This window comes from Pelodiscus sinensis, chromosome 6, assembly GCF_052426305.1.
Source record: "Pelodiscus sinensis isolate ZL-2025 chromosome 6, ASM5242630v1, whole genome shotgun sequence".
NCBI lineage: Eukaryota > Metazoa > Chordata > Testudines > Trionychidae > Pelodiscus > Pelodiscus sinensis.
In genome coordinates this window covers 88,632,651-88,653,583 of record NC_143057.1, presented here as the reverse complement: position 1 = coordinate 88,653,583, position 20,933 = coordinate 88,632,651, and the positions used below count along the sequence as shown (strand labels likewise).

The 20,933-nt window shown below is 40.2% G+C and overlaps 1 protein-coding gene across 10 annotated transcripts in view; it reads right to left on the bottom strand.

Moving 5' to 3' along the window:
- Positions 1 to 20,933, bottom strand: part of TENT2 (terminal nucleotidyltransferase 2) — an 81,064-nt gene that overhangs the window by 30,835 nt on the left and 29,296 nt on the right. For 7 of the 10 annotated variants that reach the window (XM_075932335.2, XM_089779368.1, XM_075932334.2 and 4 more), the window contains exons 10-11: positions 20,631 to 20,759; positions 14,970 to 15,049 (exon numbers count right to left, since the gene is read on the bottom strand). In XM_075932335.2, the coding sequence (XP_075788450.1) occupies positions 14,970 to 15,049; positions 20,631 to 20,759 (209 nt within the window). Of the gene's footprint in view, positions 1 to 12,662; positions 12,707 to 14,969; positions 15,050 to 20,630; positions 20,760 to 20,933 lie in introns of all 10 variants that reach the window. The other 3 variants (XM_075932339.2, XM_075932340.2, XR_012904874.2) reach the window with 2 other exon arrangements.

Sequence of the window (20,933 nt, the reverse complement as noted above, 5' to 3'; positions counted from 1 at the left end):
CCCTCTGTGGTTGTGTAGTAACTTTTGTTGTCAGAAGGAGGTCTCTGTGCAATGAAGTTTGAGAATTCCTGAGTTATAGTGACATCATCAGTTAACATTAGGGTAACAATTTTAGCCAAGAAGAAAGCACAAGCATAACGCAGGGGGAAAAAAACAAAGGAAGGATGAAAAAAAGATCATATACCATTATCACTAGAATTTTTTTAAGTTGTCAACCAAGTTTTCAGATATGTATTTAGGAGAGCTTTCAACAGTTAAGCAACTTACAATAATCATATCTAGGTATTACGAGTAACATTTAGGATAACAGGTAGAATTTTCTGGTATATCAATTGTGCCTGTTTCTTTACTGAATGTACTACATACCAGAAATCCAGTAAGCATAAGTAAAGCAAATATGAAAGATTCCTCCTGTGAAAAGCTGGAAATGCACCACATCAAAAAGATCCAGAAATGCCAGCTACTATTCTTGGCTGATAAACAATTGTTAAACTTTCTGAAACATAAGCCTGGTTTGCTAATTTTTGCCTGTCATGGTGAATAATTTTTTTTTAAAGTAATTAAAAAACCCTGAAATGTTTTTAAAAATTAAACACTAAAAAAATAAGCCTGTTCAAGTTTTAATTTGAATTCATGTCAACCAATTATCTTATGATAATCTATTATATAAATAAAATATATGAACTAATGAGTCTTAACAATGTTAACTAATAAGTTAAGACTTCCTTTCTTAAAAAAGCAGCAAGGAGAAAACATTTAACCAACTTCTAAGCTCAAACTTTATAAATACGGCACCTGTATTAATGATGTGAAAACTACTTTTTTTCCTCAGCAAATGCCAGTACTTTCTGTTTAACTGTGAAGACCTTGCCTTTTATTGAATAAAGCTACGTTAAACTAGCTATATGAATGATTAAATAAATCCATATATTTAGTGTGCACTCCTCTTTTAGCATGGAATACTACCAAATCTTGTTTAAAAACTGCATTTAGCTGTAAATAAATTATGTCCCCATGTTGTAATGGTTATACCCCTTTAGAAAATAAAAAGTGCAAATGGTTAGCATGATTAAAACCAATTATTTGAAATAATTATTTTCCAGTTGCTGATTTAAATCACAATTTAAATCACTCAATCCATTTTCATTACTCCACAAAACCAAATTGCGTATCACTTATTTGACATTACGGTCAGGAAAATGTTTAAAACTTTGGGGGTACTCCCTCACCTCCATAATTTTTTTTCAGGAACTCGGAGGGCTGCTTACCACCAATTGACAAAATTAATCCGGCAAAATATTGCTCTTTAAACAGATAACTTGCACGAGCTAGCAAATATTTTAGGTTTGAAATACATTATTCTAACTTCATGCATTGATTGGGCAAGAATGGTAGATCCCACAACTAAAACAAACTGTTTCACTGACAGAGCAACTTCTAAGCACTGCTCTGATTTAAACAGAATAGTCCAGAAAGAACACCTCGTGCCGCTTTAATGCATTTCAAGGATAGAAGGTAACAATTCTTCCCTTTTCTCCTAATCGAACAACAGCCTAGGGAATCAGTCACACATCCAAGACAGAATGTGGGTGGGTGGTATGGGAGCACAAAATAAGAAGAGAGCAAACATTTTTATTCTCTCTTCCTTGCTGATGAAAATATGGCAATAAGATGGACAAAGTGTTCTCATAGCTGTAGTACATTAAAAAGCTTGTCTTCCATATTTAACCCTCTCCAATATTGTTCTATTCATTTAAAGTGTAGCTCGGATATTGTAATGTTTGCTGATGCAATGAAGATTCCAGTTAAGATTTTTAAGTCAATCGTTAGCACCTGACAACTGACAGAACAACTTCTCTTCATAGAATTCTTTTGAAGTCATTACTCAAATATTTGAAAGTTTAACATTTTAACAACAAATAAATTGCATCTCTTTTTATTATTTGAAAACATATTATAGCTAAAACTACAACATTTTATCTACCTTTGGTTTAAACTTTAAGGTTTGTTTAGGCTCAAAGAAAAAAAATGCTAACTACTTAAATAAAGAAATTGAGAGGACTACTTCAGAGCTTTTATATAATGCATAAGATAGCATGCTCTAGTTTCAGCTTTTGCAGCAGGTCATGATTCACGTCATGAAAACTAACATGCATGAGGCAAGAATTCTTTCCTCCCACCTCTCCCCCTTTTTATTTTTTTATTGCCCCTAATCATTTTCCTTTGACAGGTTGTTACAAAATGTTCTATATGTGCTTACTAGGCAGCTGAATTTAGTAGCCTCTTCAGCAACCTAATTGCTGCTTGTGCAGTTAGCATTTGAATCAGTTTACACATGTCAATTATGTGGGATACCGCCAAAATAACTGTTGACTATAACAGCCAGTTAGCATATATACACCGATAATTCTATCAGCAATATATGTTTTAAGTATTTAAATAAACATATTCTTAAGCATTAGTATAGCAATTATACAGCCCAGATTCATGTGCATCTTTCTTATAGTACTGTACACCTATGCTATGTATCCCACAATGCTCTGCATTGGCTGAAGTAAGCTTTGGCTTGAGTGATAGGGAAACTGTCAGTATCAGAATACAGGCAGTCCCCGGGTTACGTACAAGATAGGGACTGTAGGTTTGTTCTTAAGTTGAATCTGTATGTAAGTCGGAACTGGCGTCAGCCGCTGCTGAAACTGATCAGTTTCAACCGCGGCTGAATCTGGACGCCAGTTCTGACTTACATACCGATTCAACTTAAGAAACCCAGGCGTCCCCAAGTCAGCTGCTGATGAAACTGATCAGCGGCTGATTCCAGGAAGCCTGGGGCAGAGCAACTCTGCCTCGGGCTTCCTGTTGTCAGCCGCTGGTCAGTTTCAGCAGCGGCTGACTTGGGGACGCCTGGGGCAGAGCAGCTGGGGTGCTGCTGGGTTGCTCCAGTAGCGCGGCTCCTCGGCGCTACTGGAGCAACCCAGTAGCACCCCAGCTGCTCTGCCCCAGGCGTCCTGATTCAGCCGCTGCTGAAACTGACCAGCAGCGGCTGAATCAGGACGCTTGGGGCAGAGCAGCTAGGGTGCTGCCGGGTTGGTCCGGAGCGGCGCTGCGGGACCAACCCGGCAGCCCCCAGCTGCTCTACCCTAGGGGTAGGCAAGAAAAGCCTGGTCTGCTGGGGGGGGGGGGCACTAGCTGCACACCCCCCCAACAGACCAGGGAGACGGGGGTGGTGGGACCGCCCAAGTCCTCCACGGCTTTGCTCCGTCTCCCTGGTCTGCTGACCTGGGAGACGCGGAGCAAAGCCGCAGAGCACGCGGGCAGCGGGACAGTCCAGGCGTGCTGCGGCTGTCCCACTGCTGGCATGCTCCGAGGCTTTGCTCCCCATCTCCCTGGTCTGCTGGCCAGACCAGGGAGACGGGGAGCAAAGCCTTGGAGCACGCCCGCAGCGGGACAGCCCGGGCGCGCTTGAGCTGTCCCCCTGCGGGTGTGTTCCGCGGCTTTGCTCCCCGTCTCCCTGGTCTGCTGGTCGGGAGACGGGGAGCAAAGGCGCGGAGCACGCCTGCAGGGGGACAGCTCAAGCACGCCCGGGCTGTCCCGCTGTGGGCGTGCTCCAAGGCTTTGCTCCCCGTCTCCCGACCAGGGAGACGGGGAGCAGCTTTTCTCTCCCGGAGGACGGGGGCAGCGGACCGCGGCGCATCTGGGCATCCCGCCGCTCCCGTCCACCGGGGCGAGAAAAGCCACGTTCGTAACTGCGGATCCAACATAAGTCGGATCAGCGTAACTCGGGGACTGCCTGTATATGATTATTTTTTCATGGCAACAGGAAAGATATGCAGCCTATACAAAGGTAGAAGGTACTTTCATGTTTATTAGTACCTGGAATGTATGAGCCCAAAAAAAATGGTACATCATGATCTGTAATACATAGCTTCAGAACAAAAAATAATGGGGGAACACCATGGTACCAGAAATAAGGTGAAAAGCTGATAAATTAAATCCAGTTTCAAATGAGGTATATGGTGCCATTTTCTGCTAAACAAGTAGGGTATAGAAGGATTGCTTCAGAGGTATAACTTTGGGGAGCATAACTTCTGTATAAGATGAATGTAACATTACTACATGGGATTGCTCACTGGAGACTCGAATCACTTGGAACCTTTTTCCTGTACCATATAAATAAGCCTGACTGATATTGGTTATTTATTCTCTTGAGCAGATTTTATAATGAAATGGTGAACCAAAGTGTGGTCAAGCAACTGATTAAATCTTACCAACAGTTATCAAATATCATCTTGAACTGAGTCATAAATGTGTTTTCAACTTGTAAAAGACTTTTTGAATCCTAACTACATAAGACAATGTTCTTAGTATATGGACATTTCTAGGAAAGAATCATTACAAGTATCTTCTTGAGGATTTAGCCTAAGAATTAATGACTCAAAAGACTAAACAGTATATTATATTATATTTATTATATGGTGCAGATATGACATGGATGTAATATATCGTGCAGCCTTGAAAAGACTAAGTTAGACTCATAGCTGATCAATACTAGACAATCAGGTTTAGTGAAACTGGTGAGATGTATAAAAAATCCACACTCCTGAGCAGCCTAAACCAATCTATGTCCTCACATAGACAAGAATGCTTCCATTGATCTAGCTACCACCTCTAAGGGAGGTGAATTACTAATACCAACTGCAGAATCCCTTCCATCTGCGTAGATAACATCCACAGTGAAACACTGTGAAACACTGTGGATGTACAGCTGTGCCTCTGTAATATTTTAAGTATAAAGGAACCCTAAGTGATCCTGAAATTTTGCAGTAAAATTGTCATCTTCTGGGTATACGTTTTGCATTTTCGGGATGGGGAAATGTTCCTCCAGGCTATGTAAGCACTAAAACATTTGGTACTGATTGGCTGAAACAATCATGTTTTTTTAGATTCCAACTCCTTTCAGTCTCCATTGTTTTGCTGGCAGTTTACCTTCAGTGAACAAAATATTATTCTGCAAAAGTATTTGTAGAGCATGTAATCCTATCACAGAGAGATACTGATTAGTCAGTCAAATGCTGAAGCTCAATGTTAATTTTCTTAGATACAGGAGTGTTACACAGCTATAGTATGTTTTCCTAGTGTTTAGCCATTGAAAGTTAGGGAAAACAGACTCCTCTAGCTCATCATTTGAAAAAACCTCTTTGCTTGTCCTTCCTTCACAAACATACTTTATTTAGGGCTCAATCTGAAGCTAAAGAGTACACAGCTAGTGAAGTTGCAGTGCAATAAAGAATTACAACAGGATGAAACTTAAGTAGGTCACCTTATCTTCTGTGAGCTTCTCACTGCCCGCAGTGAAAAAGTAGAATGTGCCCACATTAAGCAGAGTGAAGCTTAACTAATTCTTCAGTGGATTTGGTGCAGAGTACCAGTTTGTGCATAGATAAAGTCATAGGGAGTTAGTCACATTTTTACTAGAATATTGATTGCCTATTACCCATTACGATTTGGAATTACATGCATGATCTAATATTCTAACAAGAGACTGAATAAGACGACTAAATCAAGAAGTTTAAACAAGTAATATGCTTGAAAAAATATTTTGTACACAAGGGCTATTAACAAGAGTGCCAATATAAACCAAGTATTCTACAAACCAGTAATATAGCAACCAATTAAGTTTTGTATCACATTTGCATAATATTAGTGTGAATAGCAAAATCATATATATATATATATATATATATATATATATATATATATATATATATGTGTATGTATGTATGTATGTATGTATGTAAGACCTCCCAGGTCCAGCACCCTTGTCCCAGATGAGGGATTTTGCTGGACCAGAGATGGCCATTTGCTGGACCAGAGATAACCCCCTGCCGCCAGCCCCTTCCAGCCCTAGCCCAACCACTGCCCTCCCAGCTGGCTCCCCATTCTCATAGGCCTCAATGCTCTGTCAGCCCCCGCTGCCCTACAGGGCAGCCCTGCCACCTCTGCATAGTGGGCTCCTGCTGTTATGCCCAGTACCTGCTGCCCCACTGGGCAGCCCCACTGCCTCTACTCACTGGGCTCCCACTGTCGTGCAAGGCAGCCCTGCCACTAGGTTTGCTAGATGGTTTCAACAAAAATACCAGACGCACTTGACATTACATCACAATCTACATGACATCTTATTTAGAAAATACTGGACATTTATATTTTCTCATTTATATTTTCTCAATTTGTTTCCTGAACAGAAAGCTCAAATACTGGACTATATGGTTCAAACCTGGACACCTGGCAATCTTACCCGCGGCCTGTGTGTACACCAAACTCCCAGGAACCCCACTGCATTTGTGTACCAGGCTCTCAGTGCTGTGCTGGGCAGCCCCGCTGCCCTGCCAGGGGGCTCCCACTGCCCTGCCAGCTCCCAGGTGCTAGCCGTCCACTGGGATTCTCTGGTCCTGGAATATCCACAGTCCTGCTTAAGAGAGTTTCAATCTATAGTACTGTTACAGTGCCATAGTACAATGCTTACTCTTATCTAGTAGGGTGACTAATACAATTTTCTTTAATTATAATGGGACTGGTACTGACTACGGATGTAATAGTATAGTCCAATAAGCAAAAGCTTATAGGTTAATGCTATAGACTACACACATTTTCCTCTGCTCCTCTCCCTGCCAGTAATTTTTTTAGCAGGCTGGCCAGCCTGGCTCAGTCCTAGCTTGCAACAGATCTGGGACCTACCCCTGCTGAGGATCTGCATTTAAAGTGTATTAAGAGCCAGGCGGGCAGGCAACCCGGCTCAGTCCTGGCTCACACTGGATTCGGGACCTACTCCTGTTTCAGCTCTGAATTCAAGTGTATTAAGAGCCAGATGGGCAGGTAGCCTAGCTCAGTTCTGGCTTGCACTGGGTCCAAGAGCTCAGACGCCCCCTAGACAGGGGCTGCTGCCACTCCACGCTGCTGCCATTCTCTCAGAAGCAGCTGCACAAGGTGACAGGCAGCCAGTCCGCAAGGGGAGCTGCTTTTTAAACTGGCTCCCCTCGTGGACCAGCTCCCGCCTGGCACCCAGCGCTGCTACCTCTGATACAGTGGCTGCCGGCCCTGCCCCTGGGGACTATACAGTAGTTGACTAACTGATAAAATTTCATGAAGTTACTCGACTATTCAATCAACCAATATTTAACATCCCTAGTACTGACCTATAATTAAGGTTGCATTATGACATCTGCACTCACAGAGAGGATTATATTCCTTTATGTTTGAAAGGAGTATGTGTCAACAAGCTCACAACACTTAAGCTAACAACTGAATTTTTAACCAAGTGACAAGTCTATCTATTGGCTTAGAACTGACTACAAGTTTAAGTGTCTCCATTTAGAAAGAGTGCTACATTGTCCTGCATTTTGCTCCATTTAGAAACTTAGGCTTCCAATCCCACCTTTTCTTCATCTCTCTCGTCACATTTCTAAATGCATGTCCAAAATCTCCAGAATAATATAGCGTTAAAAAAATAAGCGTTATTCATTATAATTAATTTATGAAAAGGGAAGCCAACACAAGTGTCTTCCTAAATCAACTTACAGCACAGGCAGAGAAACAAGTGAAGGAAGAGGAGCTCCCCAGCTATGCTTCCACAGCTGATCCATAACATAAGACTTCAGTCAGCCCTTCACTGTAGCTTGCTCCTTGCTCTCACAAGGGTGCAAGAGACTTAGCAAGTCACTTAACCTCTGCATTCCTAAACTCATCTTCTACAAAACGGGCAGTATTATTGTCCTTTTCTCCCACCCCACCATCTTGCCTATTCAAACCAGAAGCTGTTCAGGGTAGTGACCATTTACCTACAGTATTTATATAGCCCTCATCGCCATAGTATTTGAGGGTCAATCAGTCTTTAACATATTCATCTTCATCGCACCCCTGCAAAGCAGAGAAGTATCATTATCCATTTTACGGATGGACACCCAGCCAAACTGAATAGCTATGGATAACTCCTATTTCCTAAGCAGTTTGCACTTACAGCTGACTGATGAGGGGAGGAAAGCTGTATCTAAAATGTTATATTCTTAGAAAAAAAAAGGGGGGGGGGCAAGAGATCAGAGAAGGAGGCATAGTGAGAAATGGTGCAGGATTCGTAAGGGTACAGGATTTGATTTCAGGGGACAGAAGTACAGAAACAGAGTTGGGATGCAACAGTGTAGTCTATTAACAATAACAAAAGCTTATAGGTTAATGCTATAGACTACATGCATTTCCCCCCACCAGTAAGTTTTTTAGCAGGCTGGCCAGCACCCTGATTCAGTCCTGGCTCAAGCCAGGTCTGGGACCTATCCCTGTTGTGGCTCTGCATCTAAAGTGTATTAGGAGCCAGGTGGGCAGGCAGCCTGGTTCAGTTCCAGCTCACATAGGGTCTGGGAGCTCATCCACCTGCCCCTCCCAGGACAGGGGCTGCTGCTGCCACCCCACACTGTGCAGCAATGAGGGGTGACAGGCAGCCAGTCTGCGAGGGGAGCTGGTTTTTAAATTGGCTACCCTCGTGAACCAGCTCACGCCGGATAGAGATGCAGCAGCACGAAGTGGCATGGGGCTCCACAGGAACGGGGATGGAGTGCACTGGCTGCCGGCCTCATCCTTGGGGACTTTAGAATAGTCAACTAACCGATAAAAAATCATGAGGTTTGTCAACTATTCAATTAACCGATATTTAACATCCCTAGCTGGGGGGAACCAGCCTTTAAGTCAGCTCCCGCCAGCACTGGCTCCTACTTTCCCACTCTTGCTGCCTCTGATATATATAGCCAAGGCGTATTGGGTAGTCAACTAATTGACTACTCTTTTACATCCCTAGTGCAGATTAAAGGAGTCTAAGGGGCAGCTTCAGAGGTGTGCTAATTTATGCATCGGACTATGGTGTCTGCCAGCTAGGAAGCACCAGAACTCATGTTCTATGACCCAGCATTCCTCCAAAACTAAGAGGTGTGAATGTCAGCTCTCTGCCAGCTGCAAGCTTCCCATACAAGTGGTTGGCAGATAATTTCTTCTAAGGGTGGCTGCACATGAGAGAATGAAGAGCTGCCCACCTAATTAGTGGCTCACAGGCATGGCTCCATTAACTAGGTGCCTAGACCCTTAAGGTGAGGTAGTGGCCTTGGGGGGGGGAATAGGAGGTAAGTGCTTAAAATGTCATGTGAGACTGCCATAACACAATGGCAGAATGCGCGTAAAACTACAGAGCAAGAGACATACAATTTTATCCTAAGGAGTTCAGTTGCAAATTTAATTAACTTATTTTTGAATGAGCATTATCAGCATGGAAACACAACTTCTAAAAAGGTCTGAAGAATGAAGGGACATATAGATGTTTAACATATGTACATAAATACCTTGGAAAAGCGGCGACAACAGTACCATGAAAACTGGGGATGCAAAACTGTACACGTGTAAAGGATTACACGCAGGCCCTTCCCTCTCCCCCATTGCCTCTATATCAGAAGCAGCAGCTAAGGGGAAAAGGGCAGGTAGCAGCCAACTCCACTCAGTGTAAATCACTGAAATTTTCAGTAATTTTTATTGCATTTGCTTTAATAAAATCATTTTAACATTCCAAATGCAAACACTTCTATCAGGTGACACTGTAATATCTCCAGTAATTGTAAACAAAGCTGTTTGTCTTGGTGACTGGCTGAACAAGAAGTAGGCCTAAGCAAACTTGTAGGCCCTACAGTTTTACATTGCTTTGTTGAGTACAGTTATGTAACACAAAAAAGTCTACATTTGTAAGTTGAACTTCAGTGATAAAGAGATTGCAAGCCTTTACTTGTATGAGGTGAATTGAAAAATATGATTACTTTGGTTCGTCTTTTTCACAGTGCAAACTATTTTAAGAAAAAATGAGCACTGTACTTTAATAGAAAAATCAATATATTGCAATTAAAATCAATATATTTTTAAATGTAGAAAACATCCAAAAATGTATTAAAAAGTTCAATTGTTGTTCTATTATTGTTTACCAATGAGATTATGATAGTAATTAATCCCAATTAATTTTTAAGTCAAGTTAATTAGCTCAAGTTGACTTAAGTTAACTACTGCCATTAATGGACAGCCCTACTGTTTAGTGATGACATAATGCACTTGAGCATTATGTTCAAGTTTTTTGTAGGGTGTTCCTTATTTTCATTCTAATTTGTAGTTTATCTAATGTATAGGAGTTACAGTTTTCAAATCAATAATTTATTACTTAAATAACTACATTCTTAGTGGAGAAGGTGGAGCCAGAAATATACTTTGAATGTTCTAGCATTTCTTACTTTAATACAAGATTTTGATTTGAATATTATTGCATCTTATGGTACTATATAATCATAAATTAATCAAAAAAAGAGTAATTGTAATGGCTATTAACCATAGAATTCTCCACTGCTACATCAAATGCAGGTGCCTATTAGGGATCTCTATTAGGGGTGCACGTGCCTATTAGGAGTTACATGGTTACATGCTGTGGGCTCTGCAGTATAAAGCTTTTACTGTGGAGCTTGTCAAATAGCCAGCTCCCCAGCGTGCACCAGCTTCCAGCTACATCTCCGCTCCTTGGCAGCCAACTTTTAGTTAGCCCCCGGAGCATACTGGCTCCCAGCTACACACACAGCTCCCCAGAAGAGGGGCTGAGACTCTGTGTGTAACCATTATGGTAACCGATTGGCTAACCAATAAGCATGAGCCTTTTAAACAACTATAGAATTACATCCCTAGCGCCTATCTATGAAATTACTGCCACTTGAACACAGTTTTAATGTGTTGAACAAATTGTAATGCCTTCATACTGAAACAGATGCATTCCCACAATACAGTTTGCAGGTTGCTGTATGTTTTCCTAGGAAAGTTCAACCACTTTGGCAAGTCTACCAAGTGAACATCTTCCAAATAAACCTGAGAAACAGGGGGTGAGGGAATATCTTTTATTGGACCAACTTCGGTTGGCGAGACAGACAAGTTTTCAAGCTTGTACTGTCCTGAAGAAGAGCTCAGTGTAAGCTCAATAGTTTACCTCTATCACTAACAGAAGTTGCTCCAATCACCTGACCTGCCTTGTGTCTCTAATATCCTGAAATCAACATAGCTATGACAACACTGCATAACTGAAACATGTTCAAATGATTTTTTTTTAATAAGGAACAAATTGTAAGAGTCAGTGACACTTAAAAATATATCCTTATAAAAATGACTACTAAATTTCACATGAACTGCAATACTTATGACAATGTTGCAAGTTAAGGCAAGTTCAGTTATATTTAACTATACAGGCAATGACATTTACAAAAAAGGCTAAAACCTTCAGATGTAATGCAATACCAAAAAAGTAAATCTTGAGAGGAGATAGTAGTATTTTTCTAAAGAATAAAAACACAATGTAAAAATAATATATACCTTTAAAGGCATATGATAGCTATTGAGTCAACAGATTAAAAACAGAATTGCAAATTCTGAATTTTGTACACTATTACAAAGTTTTCCACTATTTCTTGTTAATCTTAATTGTGTGTAATGGCTCACTGTGGACTACTGTGAATAAAAACTGCTCTATGAGAGCCAGATATCTATGTCTTCCTGCTGTAGAGTCAGCAACTTTGAAAACAGCTCTTTCTGTCAGTGTGTGATGGTAGCAAGCATGGTTTTCTGAAGGGTTGATTCAGCAAAACCAGGACAGCTAACTGTCATAATCAGTATCATAATAAAGTATAAACAGACCAAGAAAAAAGACTGAGTGATGTTATCAGAAACAGACAAGAGAAACAAGGAGCAAAGAATACAAAGGCATAGTTGGAGGAGAAAAGACAGATGGTTCAGGAGAAATACAAAATGGGTGATACACAAAAAAACTGGAAGGAAGAAAGGAATAATGAATGTGTCTGAACCACGTAAACAAAATATAGTCACTCAGTAACTTCTTTTCTTTTCCAATTGAATATCTGTAAAAGGGCAGGAAAAATTCAGTTGGAGTGTGTCACCAATTTCCTTGATCCTAAAAAGTCGCCCTTACGTAAAGTAATTCTACAGGAAATCTGCAGGACACTGCCTGGGCATACCAGTAAGTATTCACATGCACACACAAACCTTGAATGGAACTGAAGCCTAAATTCATGGGAAGGTCACACACAATCCTTCATATTAAATATGCAGTGTTTGTTCCCTGCTGGTCTAAAAATTTGATCAAATGAAGGATCCAAGTGACTCAATGACTAGACAGTTGGCTCTCTCTTGCCTTTCCTGCTGCTGACAGACAACAAGAATGAAAGCGCTGCTGGAAGCAGTATTAAGAAATAGCAAGCAGAATGCTACATCAGACAAATATATGCAACTGATAAATTTTCAGCACTGTATATGGTGAATTAAGTGAGCAGCTCCTATCAACAATACAGCATATTTTCTGATCCTGTATTAAAAATTGATCTTGTAAGTAACTGAAATGGTTCACAAGAAAAAAGGAATGGTCAGAACCAGCAGAAAACACTATTTCATTTGTGTGCAGAAAGACTGAGTGTGCCAATGACCGTGCTCATAAACTATTTTTATTTTTACCCAATAATGATTTAAGTATTTGCATTTATATTGTAGATAATCAGTTTTATACACAAAATATTATGTAATAATAATTTATAAGAAACACTTACTGGGTAATTTTTTTGGAGGGATGGAAGGATGGGTTCAGGTAGGGCTATAAAAAAAAAGTTTAAAGTTGCTGTGATTCACATAATTCACAGAAAACAATATTGTATCAGTAACACCAAAGGTGTGGACTGAAAGTCCATGACAAAGGAGTTTACCCTGAATTTCACTTTCATGTACTTTGCGAAATTAAAGTTACTGCATAAATTTTATATTATTGTTGTACATTTTATAATATGAAAGTTATTAGTTAAGTGAAAGTGTTAACACCATATTGCTATTTGTAGAATAAAACATAAGATGACTTCTGTGTCAGCTGAATTCTGGATTTAAAGTTCATGTTAATTCATTATTTTAGGCACTATTATCTAGACTCCAAAAAAGATAACCATAACTTAACTCAAGTACATGGATCTATCCTAATACGATTATAACATGGCAGGGGATGTCTTCCAGGTTTTAGATAAGTACACAATATTTTAGATATAAAATTGCCATGTTATGTTATCAAAAGTAACTAAAAATAAAATAAGATATCCCACATATCCAGTAGCCATTGCTGGTAAAAAGTCTACAGAAATTATGTTCTGTGCTATTTCCTCCATACACCACATCTAACAGTGTTCTAAAGCCATGTGGACATTGGTGATGTTAGCGAACTAACAAATAAACACATAATTTCAACTTTCATAAAACCCTGACAGGGTGGAAGGAGTGGGGATGGGGGAGCAAGACAAGACACATACAAAGAACATAAATAATGGGGCAAATATTTATCTTCCATCTCATACGGGCTTAAACGTAAATAGAGAAAAAACAAAACAGTTGAGTTTCCATTTAACATTTGTACCCCGCTCAATATTTATTGAGCGGCAGATCTGGTAGGTAGCCACTTATAGCAATAAAGCTATAATATCACACCATCAGCATGTTTTTAAAACAGTTAATTTATACCATTCCTTAAAGGAAAGTGATAACCAAGTTTAGCATCTAGAACTCAAAACTGGGCTTCATAGGAGAACAATTGTTAAGATACCCTTTGTTTTTGCAACTGAGAATTAGACATGCAGAATTCTCAGCAACAGGACTTTCATATTTTCAAAACGAATGTTACAATGACTAATTGGGTTGCTAAGAATAAGATCACAGCTGTTTTAATGCTCAAGTTTTCCTTTACTTGTGGGCGTTTAGGGATATGAAGGAGCTATCTTATTTCTATGACATCTTGGAGATTTCCCAGCATTCTGTCATGACAGAAAAGGAAGCAAATCTGAGACATCTGAGTGCTCAAGATATTTTCATTCACTTTGCATCATACATCATGAGTCTAGGGCTATTAAGGGGGGAAATGTTGCTGGTCAGTAATCACATTTGTCATTTGAGTTCCTCTTTTCCTTAAAAGACAGTGCAGATAGACCTTTTTTTGTAGGAAGCTTAAAGCTCAATAAATGTGTGTACTTATAAAATAAACTCAAGCCATAGGTCGAAAGATTTCCCTAGTATCATGGTGGATAAAGGGAAAAGTGAAAAAGAACAGAGATCTGATTGTGCTAGGGAGAAAGACTGACTCCATTTTACTGGTAAACGAAATATTTGCTTTTTTTTCTTCTTCCGCTATACCTCGTTACTAGAACTTTTGTAGCTAAAATAAAGTTAAAAAAAAAGGAAAAAAGCAGTGGTGTAGTGAGGGTACGTGCACAGGGAGAGGGGACAAAAAGCAAAACTGCGCAGAACTGCTCAGCAGAGGCAGCAGCAGCTCCCAAGCCAGGGGTACTGGTCTCCGGGGCAGGCCTTTGAAGTGCCTGCTGCCACCACCCAGCCAGACCATTGTTTCTCACTCGTGGTGAGATAAGCAAAATTGGGGGAGGAGGGGGTGCAAAAACCGGGTGTTTCTGGATGGGTCATGGACACACCAGTAAGACGAAGGGGTGTCACTAACGGACATCACCCCATCCACTGTGCAACCAGTGGATGGCATTCCAGTCCTGCCTCAGTGGCTTGTCTTCAGGGAGCAAATGGCCCAGCAGCTAAACTGGCGCCCCACCCAGAGTGGCACCTGGGGACAACTGCACCCCCAGCATGGCGCCCGGGGGCAACTGCCCCCCCTGCCCTTCTCTCACCACTGGAAAGAAGGTGTGTCCTACTTGTTTTCCTCCTACTAAATGTGTGATCAACAGTTGTGCACTAGTTAACCTCGCAGAAATAAAACATTAGGAATTTAACTGTTTCTTGCTATTCATATATCCAGAGGCACAACCCCCTCAACTTTTTAGCATAGGAAGTTGATCTAATATAGGTAAAAAAGTACCCACGCTATTGTCTGTGAACTGTTGATGCTCCTTGTGGAACTGCCTCATCACATGATTCTGCTTCTCCAACTCATTTCCAGCTGCTTAATATTAAGAGACAGCAACACACACATTAAGTTTCTAGGAGTTTCCCATAAATAAGTGCAATGGTTATGAATCAAAAAACAGGACGATGTAGAACGATGTAGCACTTTAAAGACTAACAGGATGGTTTATTAGGTGATGAGCTTTCGTGGGCCAGACCCACTTCCTCAGATCAAATAGTGGAAGAAAATTGTCACAACTATATATACCAAAGGATACAATTAAAAAAAAATGAACACATATGAAAAGGACAAATCAAATTTCAGAACAGAAGGGAGACGGGGGAGGGAGGTAAATATCTATGAGCTAATGATATTAGAGGTGATAATTGGGGAAGCTATCTTTGTAATGGGTAAGATAATTACAGTCTTTATTCAAACTTAGGCTTAAAGTGTCAAATTTAAGCATGCATGAATGACAGTTCAGAGGATTCTCTTTCAAGTGTAGTCTTAAAAGGCCTTTGAAGCAGGATGCAGGTAATCAAGTCATTGAGACAATGTCCTTTCTGGTAGAAATGGCAAGAAACTGTTTTTTCTTTGTGATCCTGTCTAATATCTGTTTTGTGGGCATTGATCCTTTGGTGAAGTGTCTGAGACGTTTGTCCAATGTACATAGCAGACGGACACTTTTGGCACATGATAGCATAAATTATATTTCTAGATGCGCAGGAATGTGTGTTCTTGATCTTTTAACTCACTTGGTTAGGTCCAATAATGGCATCAGCAGAGTGAATATGTGGACAAAGCTGGCAACGGGGTTTGTTGCAAGGGAAGGTGCCAGGGTTGGTATTAGTGTGGTATGTCCTGTGGTTGTTGGTAAGAATCATCTTGAGGTTAGGTGGTTGTCTATAGGAGACTATGGGTCTGTCTCCCAGAGCCTCTCGGAGTTTAGTATCCTGTTCCAGTATAGGCTGTAGTTTATTGATAATGTGTTGGACAGGTTTAAGTTGGGGGCTGTAGGTGATGACAAGTGGTGTTCTATTGTTGGTTTTCTTGGGTCTGTCTTGAAGTAGATGGTTTCTAGGTATTCGGCTGGCTCCTTCAATTTGCTTTTTTATTTCTCTGGGTGGGTAGTTGAGGTTTTTAAATGCTTGGTAGAGATCCTGAAGTTTCTGGTCTCTGTCAGTGGGATTAGAGCAAATGCGGTTGTATCGAAGGGCTTGGCTATAGATGATGGATCGTATGGTGTGTTCTGGATGGGAGCTGGAAGCATGTAGGTAACTGTATGAGTCAGTGGGTTTTCTGTAGAGAGTGGTGTCTAATTTTCCATTGCTGATTTGTACTGTGGGGTCCAAGAAATGGATGTCTCGCGTAGAATGGTTCAGGCTAACATTGATGGTGGGGTGTAGATTGTTGAAATCTCTGTGGAATGTCTCCAGTGTTTCTTGGCCATGCGTCCAGATCATAAAGATATCATCGATGTAGCGTAAGTAGAGAAGGCATAAAAGGGGACAGGAGTTGAGGAAACGTTGTTCTAGGTCAGCCATAAAGATATTAGCATACTGTGGGGCCATGCGTGTACCCATGGCTGTGCCACTGATCTGGAGGTATAATTTGTTCTCAGACTGGAAATAATTGTGGGTGAGAACAAAGTTACATAGGTCTGCTATCAGACTGGCAGTGGTGTCCTCTGGGATAGTGTTTCTAATTGCTTGTAATCCTTCTTCATGTGGGATGTTGGTGTATAGAGCTTCTACATCCATGGTGGCAAGGATGGTGTTATCAGGAAGGTTATCGATATTTTGTAGTTTCCTTAGGAAGTCAGTAGTATCTCGGAGATAGCTGGGAGTGTTGGTTGCGTAGGGTTTGAGAAGAGAGTCTACATAGCTGGATAAACCATCAGTAGTGAGCGTGCCAATACCAGAGATGATGGGACATCCGGGGTGTCCAGGTTTATGGATTTTGAAAAGCAGATAGAACAATCCTGGTCGGGGGTCAGAAGGTGTTTCTGTGTGGATTTGTTCCCGAGTAGCTGTAGGGAGGCTTTTAAGGAGACAGAGTAATTTCTTTTGGTATTCCAAGGTGGGATCAGAGGAGAGAGGTTTGTAAAATGTGGTGTTGGAGAGTTGTCTGGTTGCCTCCTGGTTGTGGTCGGCCTTATTCATAATGACCACAGCACCCCTTTGGTCAGCTGGTTTGATTATAATGTCCAGGTTGTTTTTGAGAGTCTGGATGGCATGGTGTTCAGCGCAGCTGAGATTGTCTGTCGTTTGCGAATAATGTCAGTCTGTGAGTTGTTGCAGAAGCTTTGTATATAGAAATCCAGATTGTAATTCCAACCGTCAGGGGGAGTCCATATAGAATTATTCTTCCTTTGGTGTTGATAGGGGGGATCTGGTAGGTCAGATTGATGTTCATTGGTGGTTTGGAAATATTCTTTGAGGCGGAGGCGGCGAAAAAAAGCCTCAAGGTCACCAAAAAATTGTATCCAGTTTGGGGGGGGACGTGGGGCAGAAAGAGAGACCCCGGGATAAGACAGACTCTTCTGCTGGATTGAGTTTATAGCTGGAAAGGTTAGCAATATTATCCGGTGGGTTGAGGTAAGATGATTTTTACCAACAACCACAGGACATACCACACTAATACCAACCCTGGTACCTTCCCTTGCAACAAACCCCGTTGCCAGCTTTGTCCACATATTCACTCTGCTGATACCATTATTGGACCTAACCAAGTGAGTTATAAGATCAAGAACACATATTCCTGCGCATCCAGAAATATAATTTATGCTATCATGTGCCAAAAGTGTCCGTCTGCTATGTACATTGGACAAACGTCTCAGACACTTCACCAAAGGATCAATGCCCACAAAACAGATATTAGACAGGATCACAAAGAAAAAACAGTGCCATTTCAACCAGAAAGGACATTGTCTCAACGACTTGATTACCTGCATCAAAGGCCTTTTAAGACTACACTTGAAAGAGAATCCTCTGAACTATCATTCATGCATGCTTAAATTTGACACTTTAAGCCTAAGTTTGAATAAAGACTGTAATTATCTTACCCATTACAAAGATAGCTTCCCCAATTATCACCTCTAATATCATTAGCTCACAGATATTTACCTCCCTCCCCCGTCTCCCTTCTGTTCTGAAATTTGATTTGTCCTTTTCATATGTGTTCATTTTTTTAATTGTATCCTTTGGTATATATGGTTGTGACAATTTTCTTCCACTATTTGATCTGAGGAAGTGGGTCTGGCCCACGAAAGCTCATCACCTAACAAACCATGTTGTTAGTCTTTAAAATGCTACATAGTCCTGTTTTTTGTTTCAGCTACATCAGACTAACACGGCTACATTTCTATCACTATTCTGCAATGGTTATCACTAGGATGTTGTGTAATTATCACCTGCGCTCAATGAGTATTATGATTGCAAAAATCTATGTATATAAAATCTATGTACTTCATTGCATCCCACTTCCCTATCATTTGTAGAACACTTGTCTTCATAAGCTGTAAGTTTTTCAGACCAAGGAGCATGTCTATCTGTGTCTATTTACAATAGCTTGTGCAAAAAAGTTCCCCAGTGTGAACCAGGAACTCTTCAAGAGACACTGTAATTTAAAAGAGGCAGCCTGCTTACACTGAAAACTTATCACTGGCCACATCAAAAGGTTTATCACTTTTGGGCCAAATCAGTTTTAAAGATTGTTAAATGGCTTTCACGATTCTTTGAAGATGTTTTTTTCCCCACTCTTGCACACACTTCACTTTTCTTATTTGGAATCAAGATTTGAAGGGCCACTGTGGTTCCGATCCTAACCAAAATGGCCAGGACTGACAAAGACCACTCTGAAAAAATTATATAATTGGAAAGATGATCAATTACAAGTAAACAATACAACCATTTTTTTTAACCTGAAAGGAGAAAGAAAGTATTCCAAAAATACTCCATCACCTACCATACATTTCCAGAGTCACAAAATACAGACTTGGCAAAATTTTAGCTAGTGACTCTTCCCTTCTATAGACATCTCTCCAAAAGAATCCTATTGCAGACTACCAGACCAAGAATACACTCAGAATAGGACAACATAGACCTACTCGTACATTTGGTGTTTAAATACCATGGTGACTGCTTTGTAAAGAATATCTACATAGTCTCGGCAGGATAGAAGTAAGAGGTAACAATCTAACTGGTCATGGGATGACATATCCTTTCAAATCACTTTTAGATGTTGTCTTGCTACCTTAACAAGAGCCATCAACTTAGTTAACTGTGTTTTTAGTTAACTTCCAAGCTATGGTACAAAGCTTGCAGAGAAATCATGGTATCACATGCTCCTTGAACATTTAGAAAGTAGTTAGCTAGTATGCTCTAGGCTAGATATAGATATCCAGGCCAAGAAAATTATGTGAAAGTAAATAAATACAGCCATTTGTATCTTCCTACCCGCAGAAAAGAAAAATTAAGCATATTGAAAGGCAGCAAACTAATAAAAGGAAAATGTAAAAATACACACAATTCACAGGTAGAATTCACTACAGCAAGGGATCTTTGTGGCCAAGACCTTGGTAGGATTAGAAAAAGGACTGATATTGACATATATAAGAACATTGAAAGTTACATTAGAAAAGATTAAAAAAATAATTTGGAAGGAATACAAACCTTTATGCTTCGAGGCATAGATCAACCTCGAAGTGGCTTAGGCTACACAGAAATTCCTCTGTGGAAAAAACTCCAGAACTATACACTTCAGAACCTCAGAGTTTCTTGCATTGTCCTTCAACAAACATCTGTTATAAACCTCAGTTAGGACACAAGATACTCTACTAGATGGACTACTTGATTCAACAGAGATTCTTGATTCCTATGCTCCAAAACAGGTAGGATCATTTAAAAAGTGATGTAGAGAAATTTCTTTAAGATAACAGAACAATATAAGGCTATTAGGAGGTGGAAGAAGCACGCAGTTCAATCTTATGCTTACAGAAGCAATCTCTGGGCTGCACCATTCCCCTGAATTTGCAACAAGGACCCTCAACTCAGCAGCCCTGAGACTTACCAAATAACAGACACAAATTCAATAGTCCAATACATAAACTACAAGAAAAGATGAGAAACGGGGGGTATTTAGGAACCCCAGGAGCTCATGGTCACTGGGATATATCAGTCACTTAATGAAAAATCAGAGGTAATTTTGTAGGAATTCACTGTGCCCCAGTTGTTCAGGTACTGGGAAACCAAAACACAAAGGAGATCACCCGATAGCACCCAGTCTAATCTGCCTTATGACATTCTGAAAACACTCCCTGAAAACAAAAATAACCTGAAGGTGGAGCAGTTAACTAAAATCTATGTCTTGTAAAGTGCAAATATTAAGTTGGGCTTGAGTTTATTTTATAGCAATACCATGGTCCTCTAAGCACATTTTTATTGAGTATTATCTGCCTCCAGAGAACAGATGCATCCTCACATAAGAGGAAGCACTAAGAAAAAAAGAACACTTTTTTTTTCCACTTTATCCTCAGCCACTTCTATTAGGTAACTTAAGATCTTAATGTTAAAAAAAATCAAAACTAGAAAAATATTAGTTTAAAAGGGACAAATTCAAAAGATGAAAAAATACTTACTTTGTAAATAGTGCAAAACCATCAACACAAGACTATAGCTGCTTAAAGTACCACGACTGGCATCATTTATGTCATGAAAACTTGCCCACTTCTTAATCACCAGTACTAATGGACGAACTCGATTCTCAACTGTAAGTAAAAAGACACTCATCAAAATGAGCAAACTAAGTAAATTTTAAGCTAATTTTCAAGGCTAACATTTTTATATTTCCTCCAGATTAATATAATATCACTTATAGATGTTGTCTTCCCATTTAATGAAATTCTGTGATAGGCAGTAAGTTATGCTAGTGCTACTTTCAT